A 12,717-nucleotide genomic window follows, 5' to 3' on the forward strand; every position below is an offset into this window, starting at 1 on the left:
GAATGATGGACAGATGGCAGAGAAAACAGCACCTGGTCCCAGAAAGGTCTGCAAAGAAGGAAACAGTAACCGAGAAACTGACATCCTGGTGTAAGGAATGTTTACTGCTGCGCTTGCAAATGACCAGTATTTGAGAAGAAAACTGGCATCCCAGTGGGGGAAAAGCTTCCTGCTGCATTTTGGGAAGGCGGGATAGAGAAGAAAGAACCTGACATCCCGGGGGCCAAAATTTTGCTTCTGCACTTTGCAAAAAATAATAATGGATTGGATTTATATAGCGCTTTTCAAGGCACTTTACAATGCCACTATTCATTCACTCTCACATTCACACACTGGTGGAGGCAAGCTACAGTTGTAGCCACAGCTGCCCTGGGGCAGACTGACAGAAGCGAGGCTGCCATATCGCGCCATCGGCCCCTCTGGCCAACACCAGTAGGCGGTAGGTGAAGTGTCTTGCCCAAGGACACAACGACCAGGACAGAGAGCCCGGGGATCGAACCAGCGACCTTCCGGTTACAGATACACTTCCCAACCACTTGAGCCATGGTTGGGAAAAGAGATAGAAAACAGTGACACTGGCATCCTTGTGCCAGAAATTTTTGACGTTTAGATATGCACGCGTTGAATAATAGTGGGATAGGTTAAGTCTAAATCCTTAATAGAAAAATATTTGGGGGATTTTTGGGTGTCACATATAGATAGAGAACCGGAAGGGGCATGGGTAGAGATGTAGTCCCACTCCTGAAATTCCGATAAATTATCTACAGTTAGAAAGGGAATATTTGACACCGTGGGATGTGAACGCTTTGAAGATTCACGGAATTTTGTATAGTAAGGTGGTGCCTCTCGTAGAAGTATTGCCATCTTGCCTAGAGTTAAATATTGAGTGGTGTGTGTATTGACTAGTAATTTATCTTTTACTTCATCATGTGCTTGCGTTGCAATTACACCTTCAACAACATCTTACCATCTATCTCCAGTGGCATCAGCTGCCTCTCCTGCACAGCAGAGGAAAGAAAACAACAGTAGAAATGATTACAACAGTATCAGAATGGGGGATGTGAAATCAGGCTGGCTTTAAAACTGTGAATTCTCCTGAGAATCATCCCAGTGATCATCTGTTTTTGACTACTAAATTAGAATAACATGCATATCATGTCAGCACTGTTGCTGCATGCCAACAGTAAACTCTAATGGGATTTAACCCAGCGACATGTCTTGCTAATTTGCAAAATGACACGCTAGTGTACGCGCGCGTGCATACACAAACACGGCGTCTTGAGGGAGACCCAGCATTGTGTGAATATACACCCATGCACAGCCATAACATAACAGTGAGCTGCAGAAACTTTGCACTGTCACAAAGAAACACAGGTACGGTTAAGCAAAAATACACATGTGCACACACACACACTTGACACAAGATATATAATTTGCATATAGCCGCGTGTGAAACATTCAGTATTCTCTGCCTTGTTTTGACAATTGCTCAGGGTGATCTCTTTTTCTCCCTTTTTTCCCTCTAACATTTCCATATTTTCAGAGTGAGGCAAAGCTAGAAGCTAGGAACAAAATCTCCACCTAGTCATTAAGAATAATAGATGACAGTGAAATTTAGGTGTGCTGATGGCTTAAAATAGTAATATGATGTTATATGTTTGGCTACAAACAGGCAGTTTTAATGAAAAGACATTATAACTTGGAAATCACTTGGAATACATATCCGTAGGCAAGAAATGCAGACTTAAAAGGATGGGCTTTGTGGTTTGGCAGTTTTGCAAGGATCCATCACACACTACAATATGTAAGCCCTTGAAAAAACAACAACAACTTAATAGTCACATATCACATGCCCTTGAGAGAGTGTTCTAATTAGCACATTTGCAAACATGTGCTGATTTGAATTTGCATAAAAAAGAGCTTAGATATTAAAAGATCACACTGAAATGTCATTAATCATCCTGTAGATGCACTGAGATGATGTGTCCTTAGCGAGATGGTTGCAGCACAGTGTTTTGACTCGAGGGCTTGCAAACAGTGTGCAACTCTACTGCAAAAGCATTGTCCACGGGGGGAAAAAGCAAGAAACATGCTAACTCAGTCATCTTACAGAGCAATGGAGACTGACATATGGAAATGCTGCTTAGCAAAAAGACACCAGAAGCCCAAGGATATCTCTAAGTTCAAAGAAACAACAAACTTTGATTACGTACAGAACAAATGTTGGCTGATTTGCTGTGGGCTTGTGTTTCAATACTTGGACTTGGGATTGGTAAGGCTCAGTACAAAAATGATGAAATATCTATTCACTTGAATATTTCTTGCCTCCCACAATTTTTTATGGATCATCTTCAAACTTCACTTCAAACAATAATATACTGGGGCTTGGGGAGCATAAGGGGCTGGATGTCTTAGCATCCTTGCTTTCCTTGTTAGTACTCAAGGTCAAAGTAGACATAAAAAAATTCAAGAAACCATCATTAAATGAAAGGGCATGGAGTGAGCTGTACAACACACTATCTTTTCAAGACTTTCCAGGCATAGCTACATAGGGACAGACCACCCTCACTAATTTCTGCTGCACACTCAGTCATTTTGTTCTATAAGCAGGCCTGAATTATAACAGAAACCGCTCAGTTCAGAAAAAAAGAGCTTCAAGCATTACTCCTCATCAGCTTTTAAGGGGTAGAGAAAAAATACTGCGTATCATACAGAAGAGAGACACTGTTGAATTTCAGTTGCTTCTAATTAGTTCCATATTCTACAAGTAGGGCTGTGCGATATGACCAAATCTCATATCCCGATACAAGAATTCTATCATCCGATAACGATATAAATCACAAAAATGTAACATTTTCTGTAAATTCTGTGAATCTCGACTTGCGGGAAGTGTTTCCAGCTGCGCGTCATGTAGCTGGAGTCGAGTGTTTTAACAGATGCATGAAACTATACATTTTTAGACATAAGTTGTAACGGCTGCAGTTTTCTTTACACAGCGTGCTGCGGGGAAAGCCTGTTCTAAAACTAAACTAAGGTTTATTTTTTAGCACCTAGCGGCTCTTTTTTAATTCTCATCCGTAAATAATCTGCTCTTTCACGTGATTCAGTTTATTTTGAAAAGTCTCAACAGGATATTGAGCTTTATTGTGAAAGGTTTATGTGGAACATAAACAAGCGGACACGCGATGCTGTTACCGTTATTGTTGCTAACCACAACACATAAAAACAGGTGTAGTGTGGTTATATAAAATATAAGAGAAAGAGAGAACTTTAAGAAATTAATATAGCCACTACAGTGACCATCAAAACGATGAAAACATATTGCCGTAAACAGTTTATTTTGCGACACCACGAAACAAACGATAGCGTAAAATGAAACCATATCGTCATCCGATATATATCGTTATATCGAACAGCCCTACCTACAAGTATAAAAAATACTTCACCCCAGAACCCATGCCACCCTTGCTTGTGAGCTATTACTGTTTCACCCTTGCTTTTAACCAAGTGTCTGTTTTCATTACTCTACTGCTACTTTTATGAAGGCAAACCGTTCTTCAACCTCAAGTTGTTCATTTTTTTAAATGCTCGAAAAGTGAGAGATAAAAAGGGAAATCTGAGCAGCACGGGTAATGAAATGCAAAGAGAAGTGCAATATTTTTCTTCCTAATGCATGTTGGCACTCAGCCTGTCTAATTCATAAATCACACAAGGTCATCCCGTTCAAGTGCACAATAGCATCAGGAAAAGGCGCCTGTCGTTTATTTGGAAGCTGCGCCGCATGGCGGGCGTTCAAATGATTATTCACTGTGTAAAACTGCCAGCAAGATTTGTAACATAAATGCAACGTCAAGATGCAATTGCACCAGTTATATTACTAAATGTGGGCGCTACTTAAAACATTAAGGCACTAGTAATTTATACAAGGCTTTTAAGTTGTAAAATAGTCATTGCATAAAAAACAAAAACTCAATAGCGCCAGCAGAGCTGCACCACTGTTTACCATGCACAGGATCCTGCAACCACAAAAAGGCATGTTCACATAGCAAGGTCAACATATTAATTAGATTTTTTTTCATCCAGAAATGATTAGTTCGCATGCAACTCAGGCTCTGAATTCATCCGTCAGAACAAGCCCATTAATGGTTCATTTCATTTTGTCTGCCTTCATGTGGCCCACTGAGCAGCACACTGCTTTGTAAGTATGACGCATGTACACATGTGAGAAGTAGTTTCACATTAGCATGCATCAGCATTGAAGTGAAAAGGCTCTCAAAAACCCACAAAGCAGTGACATTACAGTGTACAGTACAGAGTACAGTGCGATTTGCTTTGCATTCAACTGTGCTTCTGTCTGATGTGCACATGTATCAGTTGTCTTTCTTCTTCTCTCTGCCAGCCGCTTGTTCGATTAGATCTGATGAAGGCTGACAGGGAATCTTGCTACTTGTGTTGAGATTAGGAAGGCTGCAGGATATGGCAGGTAGCTCCATGCCCTCCTGGGTTTTAATTGCACCTTAGAACACATATGCATCAACACTACAATGAGCGGGTGGAGGGAGGTTTGGAGTCTTCTCCCACCCCCATTCTCTGCGGCCTGCTGGAGCGGGAGGGCTAGTAGGAGGAGTTGGCCGTCCGACTGCGGTCTGGGGTGTGGGGCCTCCCTGCTGCTGCGGAGTCGGGGTGGTCTGCCTCTCCCCACCGCAGGGAAAAGGGTAACACCACCTGGGTCTGGGTGCAATTCCCCCCTCCAGGGGCAAGGGTACCTAGACCCGGTTTGTAGAGTACGCTTGGGGAGTGTGATTGTGTGTACAGCGTCTCTTTATGTCTGTCTCCACGTTGGTTGAGTGTGGAGTGAGTGCATATGAGAGCATGAGGGTGGGAATGGATGTTTGTGTCTGTGTGTGCCTGTATGTCTGTGTCTATATGTCAGGTTGGGTATCAGACGCCACCTCTCTGGGGACACCTCAGGCCCTCCAAGGTTTGGAGGCCTATCTCCACCCACCACCACTTCCCCTGCCGGTGGCGGACTCCCTCAGGTGTCGGTGTGTTGGTGGTTCTTTGTGTCTGGGGGTGGGCGTCCGGGTGCACACCGGCTCACTCCTTGGCGGCCGCTTGTCGGGGCCTGGGGCCTGGGGCTCGCTCGGGCCCCTTTGGAGGTGGGGTGCCCCCGGCCTCTCGGCCTAGGGCTCGGTCACTCAGGCGCAGCTGGGGGCCGGCGGAGCTCACGGGCGCGTCACTGCAACTCCCCCTGACTTCTGCTCCGCGGCTGCTGGGCGAGCCCTCATCTGGGACTCTCCTCAGCTCTTACTGGGACAGTGGCGCGGCTGCCCCTCTGTTGGTCTTCCATGGTCTTTTGTGTTCTGGGGGCCTCTGGATGTCTGGAGTTTTGATCTCCTCCATACCCGCTTCACACCCTGGAGGACGGGGCTGTGGCCCCCCCCACACTCCCTAGCAGATCATTACATGGAGAAACCTTTGGAATGCAAGCATGCTGATCCACACAGGTATGCACACATGGGTATTCACAGACGCGGACTAAAGCTTTCTTGGCTGCTGCCTCAAAGCACACTGTGCGCTGTCTATCTTGCGTGCTGCACAATATCGTTTATTATTTAGTAAATATTGATATCTATGACTAGCTAGTTTATTGTGATGGTGCTTTGTTTTCTCTATTATTATGTTGCTCTTTGTTGTTTGCTGTCTCCTCTGTTTGTTTTTGTTTGTTTGTTTGTTTGTTTTTTTTCCCTCCATACAGGTGACCCAGGAGTTTTTTTTTTTTTTTTCTCTCTCTTCCCCCCCCTTCTCACCGTCTCTTCTCCCCTTTGGTTTTCTTTCTTTCTCTCCCCCTCTCTCTCTCATTCATTCCCCCTGTCCTATTTATTAAAAAAAAAAAAAAAAAAAAAAAAAAAATGACAAAGGATGAACTGAAGCTCTGCCATCACGTAATGTCGCATACTGCTGTTTCTGATGTCATTTAAAAAAAAAAAAAAAAAAAAAAAAAAAAAAGATTTGTAACATAAATGCAACGTCAAGATGCAATTGCACCAGTTATATTACTAAATGTGGGCGCTACTTAAAACATTAAGGCACTAGTAATTTATACAAGGCTTTTAAGTTGTAAAATAGTCATTGCATAAAAAACAAAAACTCAATAGCGCCAGCAGAGCTGCACCACTGTTTACCATGCACAGGATCCTGCAACCACAAAAAGGCATGTTCACATAGCAAGGTCAACATATTAATTAGATTTTTTTTCATCCAGAAATGATTAGTTCGCATGCAACTCAGGCTCTGAATTCATCCGTCAGAACAAGCCCATTAATGGTTCATTTCATTTTGTCTGCCTTCATGTGGCCCACTGAGCAGCACACTGCTTTGTAAGTATGACGCATGTACACATGTGAGAAGAAGTTTCACATTAGCATGCATCAGCATTGAAGTGAAAAGGCTCTCAAAAACCCACAAAGCAGTGACATTACAGTGTACAGTACAGAGTACAGTGCGATTTGCTTTGCATTCAACTGTGCTTCTGTCTGATGTGCACATGTATCAGTTGTCTTTCTTCTTCTCTCTGCCAGCCGCTTGTTCGATTAGATCTGATGAAGGCTGACAGGGAATCTTGCTACTTGTGTTGAGATTAGGAAGGCTGCAGGATATGGTCTCTCTACCTCAGTGTCCAAGCATCACTTGTAAATTCAAACATTAGACCGCCACGGTAAAACAAGCTAGATCAGTCATGGCAGGTGACGTAGTGAGTCGGAGAGGAGTGTAAAATTGTCCGCGGTAGCCCAAGGTCATGGTGAGATGTTCTTCCTTTTCCAATAAATGGGCTGCAACTCTGAAACAGTCGTTAGTTATTAGGAGATCAAGTTATGCAACATCTGTAAATGTTCATAGGCGCACAGCTCCTCTTGGGGTGGGTTTCATTTCAGGAAATTTCAGGAAATCCTTCTCATGTGTGTGTTTAAAGATTAATCTAGCAGTTAGAGAAACAATGTGGTTTGCAGTTAAATGACCTTTTAACTTAATATGATTACTTGTGACAGAGGCCAGCTTCACAAAAAATAAGTAAAGTAAAAGTACATTTTGTAGCATTTACTTTCTGCCCTCTTTCCTCTGCAGAGTCAGTGAATATTATGACTGCGAAAGAGAAAAACTGGTGCTCGGCTCTAGCACAACATTTTTCTCAGTGGCCACTCTCAGCATTGCCACAAATGAGTCTCCTGTGGCACAAAAAGCAGTTTTTCCATTGACCATGACTATAAAATGGAAGTCTGTAAAACAGCAGACAGTCGGGACTGAGCTGCAAACAAGGTTTTGTTTTGTTTTTTATTCTTCCAACTTAAAAAAAAAGAAAACTAGCTTTCTAGCAGTGTAGAAAAGTGAGATTTGCTTTTTATGGGAGAGGTGATGACACACAGTTGGGGAGATGGGGGGAAAATAACACAGAGGAAAACCTATGACTTTGTTTTTTTGGTTTAGGCTCCAGCGGAGAGCAATTTACTCCAACCTTTAAACCCAGAAACCAGCCGTCCATGGTGCAATTTTGGGGCACTTACTGAAACACATTTGTCACATAATTTGTCACAATTAAATGTTTCAGATCACCCAAGAAATTGTAATATTAGACAAAGATAACCAGAGTAAATACAAGTTTTTAAATGATGATTTCATCTACTAGAAAAAGGCAACTATCCCGTGTGAATATGTATTTGCCTCCAACACATAATAACTGGCTTTGCCACCCTTGGCATCAAGAACTGCAATCAGACATTTATGAAATGCGACCATGAGTCTTTAACATCACTGTTTGGGTCACTTTTCTTTACAGAATTGTTTTCTTTCAGTCACACTGCAGTATTGTACAGCTTGTTTCAGGTCATGCTAAAGCATCTCAATATGATCTAAGTCCAGACTTTGACTAGGCTACTTTTGTTTTCTCAGATGTGGACTTGCTTTCGATCATTGTCCTGTTGCATAATCTTCAGAGCAGGAACTGATGGGTCTCCTTCAGGACTTTCTGGTAGAGGGCAGAATTCATGGTTCCATCAGTTACAACAAGACGTCCAGGTCCTGAAGCAGCAACGCGGCCCCAGACCATCACACTACTGCCACCATGATTGACTGTTGGTGTGATGTTCTTCTTATCAAATGCTGTTTTAGTTTTATGCACGTGTAATGGGATGAAAACCTTTGAAAAAGTTCTACTTGTGTTTTGTGGGTCCACAAAATATTTTCCGAGAAGTCTTGGAGATCATAAAGCTGTTTTAGGGCAGAGGTGAGTCTCTGTGTTGTTTTTGGTCAACAGTGGTCTTCTTCTTGGACGTGTGGTCTGCAGTTCTTCAGATGTTGTTCTGGGTTCTTCTGTGACTTCTTGGATGAGTCGTGGATGTGTTCCTGGAGTAATTTCGGTAAGCTGTTTTAAATTTTCTCCTTTTGTTGCTCTCACCGGGATACACTAGAAATAACTTTGTAACCCTTTCCTTCACTGACAGATCTCAATGACTTTTGAGTTTCTTGTATTATATAATGTGTCATCATACAAAAACTGCATTTTGTATTTAGTTGGTTTATCTTTGTCTAATATTAAAAGTTTTTGATGATCTGAAACATGTAAGTGTGACAAATATGCAAAAAATACAACAAATCAAGACGTGGCAAATTTTCACTGTGACTATGGTTTCAGTTGTGGGAGGATCATCTCTGTTACAGTTTTTAATGAAAAGGACAACTTTGTTCTCACACTTGAAAACATGTGCAACACCAGCATTCCCCATCTAATCTACCAGCTGCACGACAAATTTAATGCAGCCTATAATCCTGCCGAGGGAACGTTTACTTTTCTCAGAACAATTAGATATCCTCTCCTGGGCAAATCACTAATGTCATCTATTCATGCTTCATGGATATTGGCTCATTAGGAAGACTGACTAGTAATGTCCACTGTTATATTCATGACCATTATGAACCGACTCTTCCCATCATTACTCTGTACATACCTGAAATGACTGAGAATTGTACTCAAATCGAATCTTCAAAGGGTTGAATTGGCTGTATATTGTGGTCTTTAATTCCACCATGTGTCTCCAAAATGACTATAGCTGAGTATTGTTACATCTGATTAGTCCTAATCTTGTGTAAAAACAACATTATAATAGACTCTCTGGTTTTAGTGATTCAGTTATATAAAATAAATCCTGCCTTTTTCCTCATATAATACATGAGAAGAACTTTACTATTTGTTCAGGAGCGTTGAACATGGCATATGTCAAATTAAATCATTGTATGTTATGATTTTAAGTGCTTCATGTGTAAATCAGCTAATATTTCCAACAAAAATCAGGATGCTTGTGCATCGTTTCTTGGCTCATGTCCATTTGTAATTTTTTGAAATATTCTGTAACATCCTGCAGGGACCTGGGATCATGGTATCAGCCGTGAAAAGAGCCAATTCTTAACCCGAGCCAAGCAGAGCATTACTGGAAGATGACACAGAGTCCAGGCATTAAATCATTTGTGAAATTATTGGAGTGCTTCCCCCCCCCCCCCCCCCTTTTCTTTTCCAAGGCATAAAGGACATGGATTACAGCCCACAGTCTCAATTTCATATTTGAATTAATAGCAGTTGGTAATGATACTGATTTCCATGGTTATGTGACCTATTCCACATTAACAATTACCGGTTTACAAACAGAGCATTTGCTTTTGGATCGCTATGGATCACTGCAAACAGCCACAAGCAGTGTTTATACATACAGCTGATTGTTAGTGCTCACAATCAGCTAAATAAATAGGGCAATTTTCCTGCTCGGCTGCATAACTTTAAATTTAATGTTTTTTTATTCAGCTGTGACTCACTGTGCAAACCTCCACTTTATCACGGTTCTGTGTTTGTGTTTTGTGTAGCATAAAGGAGACACATTTGCATTTTTGCTGCACATGCTTGTATTGCATAATTGTTATTAAAATAAATAAATGCTAGTAAGGCTATTTTTTCTCTTTTAGAGGGCTAGGAAACAACCACTATTTAAGATTTTGGATGTTTCCAGGGGTTTTCAAACTGTGAAGTTGAGACCTGCTGGGCTGATGGAGATGAGGCAAGGACATATCAATTGAAGTGAAAGGAGCAGGTGCACCTTGTACACGTTGAGCAGTTACTGTGACAAAGGAGGAGATTGTGGAAGAAAATATTAACTCTTACGGGCTGGTTATCATCATTTGTGTCTAAAATCAAACTCAGTTTTGCTTTCGATGTATTTCAGGTTGCAGAATATAACATTAATCAATTACAGCGTTTGATCAGCACCACAAATGACAAATTCAGTCAGAGGTCATTTAAGCGTATGCCAAAATAGATTTAGCCTTGCTAAAGTAAGATAAAGACAAGTATGATGACAGCAAACATGGAATAAATGAGATACACATGCACATACAGTATGACTGCATGTTTTCAACAGATACTACCAGTTAAAACTTTTAGAACACCCTAGTTTTTCCAATTATTTATTGCAGTTCAAGTTGTTCAAGTCCAATGAATAGCTTGAATTGATATAAAGGTAAAGTTACCAAAAACTGAAAAAATAATGTACATTTCAGAATTATACAAAAAGGTCTTTTTTTTAAGTGAGGACAAAATGGCTTAACAATTTAAAGCTGTTCTGCGTCAGTGCAGGTTGATCAAGCCTTGAAAGCTGTTGCTACTAATTCCTGCAGGTGTTCCAACTTTTCTGGATTACTTACAACCACTTCACAGCTTTTCAGAAAATGTATCTATTTTTAATCAATGAAGTGTAAATAATTCAGTATATATAAAGTAAATTCATAAATAAAGTTAGGCTTTGATTCAACCATGACTTGAACAACTTATGATCTGTCCACCTGTCCTGTCTGTCCCATGTAGAGATAAAGGCTAACTTGATAGTCATGCAGCTGGGTTCTGGTGCTCTTCACTTCGTACTGTGTAAAATCCACAGCACAGAAAAACTGGATAAAACACCCTAACACCGGTTGCTAATAGCCAGTGAGAAATGTATTGCTGAACAACAGACCACTACATCTAGAGACTGGTGAGTGATCCCATGGGCAACACCAGTTACAGTGAGGTTTACCATGCTGGACCTACAAGCTCTTTGAGATTGGTTTAGTTGCTGAGCCACCTGTAATTTGCATGGAAGACACCAACATGCAGACACTCACCAACTGTTCCCTACATAGTTGTGAAAATGTGAAGAGTGCCACGCAACTCAAACGACTCACTTTCAAAGTAAAAGTTGCATCTCTTGAAACATGTTGTGTCTGACCATGATTTCAGTGGCCGGACACAACTTCACTACAGTGAAGGAGAACAGTTCCAGTTTGAGTCACACATTTTCAAGTTTCTCTACTTGAAAAGTTGGTGATCAAAACAATCATAAGGTCTTTGGTGCAGCACCCTCTTTTGCAACTAATTTCACGAGCGACTGGCAGCAACTTCCAGTAATCACTCGCCAAGCACTCAGTGATGGGGTCCTAACCATTTTGATCTTTTGTGTCTCCATCTCTGTGCCTGCTCTTTGATTCCTGTCTGCACCACGAGATTCCCCTTCAAACACAAACATACAGTATTCAGGTGCAGTTACTGTTAAATTAAGAGGCATTTTTACTATAAAAGCATCACCAGGACATGCTGATATGGACTGTGTACATTATTTTTTTAATAATCCACACCACCTGCTCAGTTTTTTTTATATTTGCCCTTTATAAATGTGCTGTTACCCCTGAATGTAAACATACTCCAGAATGAAACCTTGTTATTTATCACTATTGAGTGTCAGGTTCTGTTTAAATTAATGTGTATATGCATGAACTGACCTGTCCAAAAAGTTTATTAAGGTAGGCGACGTAGGCAGCGGCCACTGTTGAGCTGTTGCTGAGGCTCCTTTTACCACGCCGACTACCCTGCTCCTCAGGGCCCTTCCCCTGGGGTGTGGGGGACTTTGAGCTGTGAAGAGTGCATTTGCACGCCAATTGTTGAGAGCTATCATCATAAAAGCCAAGTCTATAATTTCCCCTCCAGCAGTTTACCAAATACACTTAAGTGCCTTTGAGGTAATATTTTCCATCCCTTGTTCATGCAGCATCAGCTGCTTGGGCCTAGTCAGGTGACATCAGTGGTAACATCAATCACCAGAAAAAAAGGAAGAAAGGCAGTGTTTCCCAGGAGGGCAACTTGGAAACCTGGAAACTCTACAAGTTTATTTTTCAGGTGATGTATCACATAATTGGGTACGCAACTCTACACGTCCCACTCCCCTTGTCCTAATCAATGTTGATTAGAAACAGAGAACGATAATAACCAGAATTTCTTGGAGAGGCTGAGCTGAAGGGCCTTGTTTTTAAATCTGCCTGCAACAGGTGATCTTCCAGCTGCTGCAGCCCTCCCCACTCGTGGAGATGTGCTAGGAAAGAGAGAGGCCTTAATCAACTTAGAGTCCCATTATTTATTTAAAGAAAAAGAAACATAAATACTGACTTTGATAGAGTCTAACAGCCAGTTCTTTCTCCCATTAAAAAAGCTGGCTACGATGGGAGGATACTGATGACAGCTCTTTGGATTTCTAAAAGCGCCCCCCCCCCCCCCAAAAAAAATGTCTTGAAAAGCTATTAAGACCGTTTAAAATCAGCTAGACAATCTCTCAAGAATTACTTTTCCTACTGAATTTGCTTATGTACTGT

At 41.4% G+C, this 12,717-nt stretch overlaps 1 protein-coding gene across 2 annotated transcripts in view; it reads right to left on the reverse strand.

Annotated features, from left to right (window-relative positions):
* cabp4 (calcium binding protein 4) overlaps positions 1–12,717 on the reverse strand; it is a 45,380-nt gene that overhangs the window by 14,505 nt on the left and 18,158 nt on the right. Inside the window, exons 4-6 of one of the 2 annotated variants that reach the window (XM_085409862.1) lie at positions 12,339–12,440; positions 11,854–11,983; positions 968–998 (exon numbers count right to left, since the gene is read on the reverse strand). In XM_085409862.1, the coding sequence (XP_085265988.1) occupies positions 968–998; positions 11,854–11,983; positions 12,339–12,440 (263 nt within the window). The remainder of the gene's footprint in view (positions 1–967; positions 999–11,853; positions 11,984–12,338; positions 12,441–12,717) is intronic. The other variant, XM_085409861.1, reaches the window with a different exon arrangement.

This window comes from Rhamphochromis longiceps, linkage group LG6 (genome assembly GCF_057381845.1).
Source record: "Rhamphochromis longiceps isolate RC_006_pf linkage group LG6, R_longiceps_female_GT1.1, whole genome shotgun sequence".
Lineage (NCBI taxonomy): Eukaryota > Metazoa > Chordata > Actinopteri > Cichliformes > Cichlidae > Rhamphochromis > Rhamphochromis longiceps.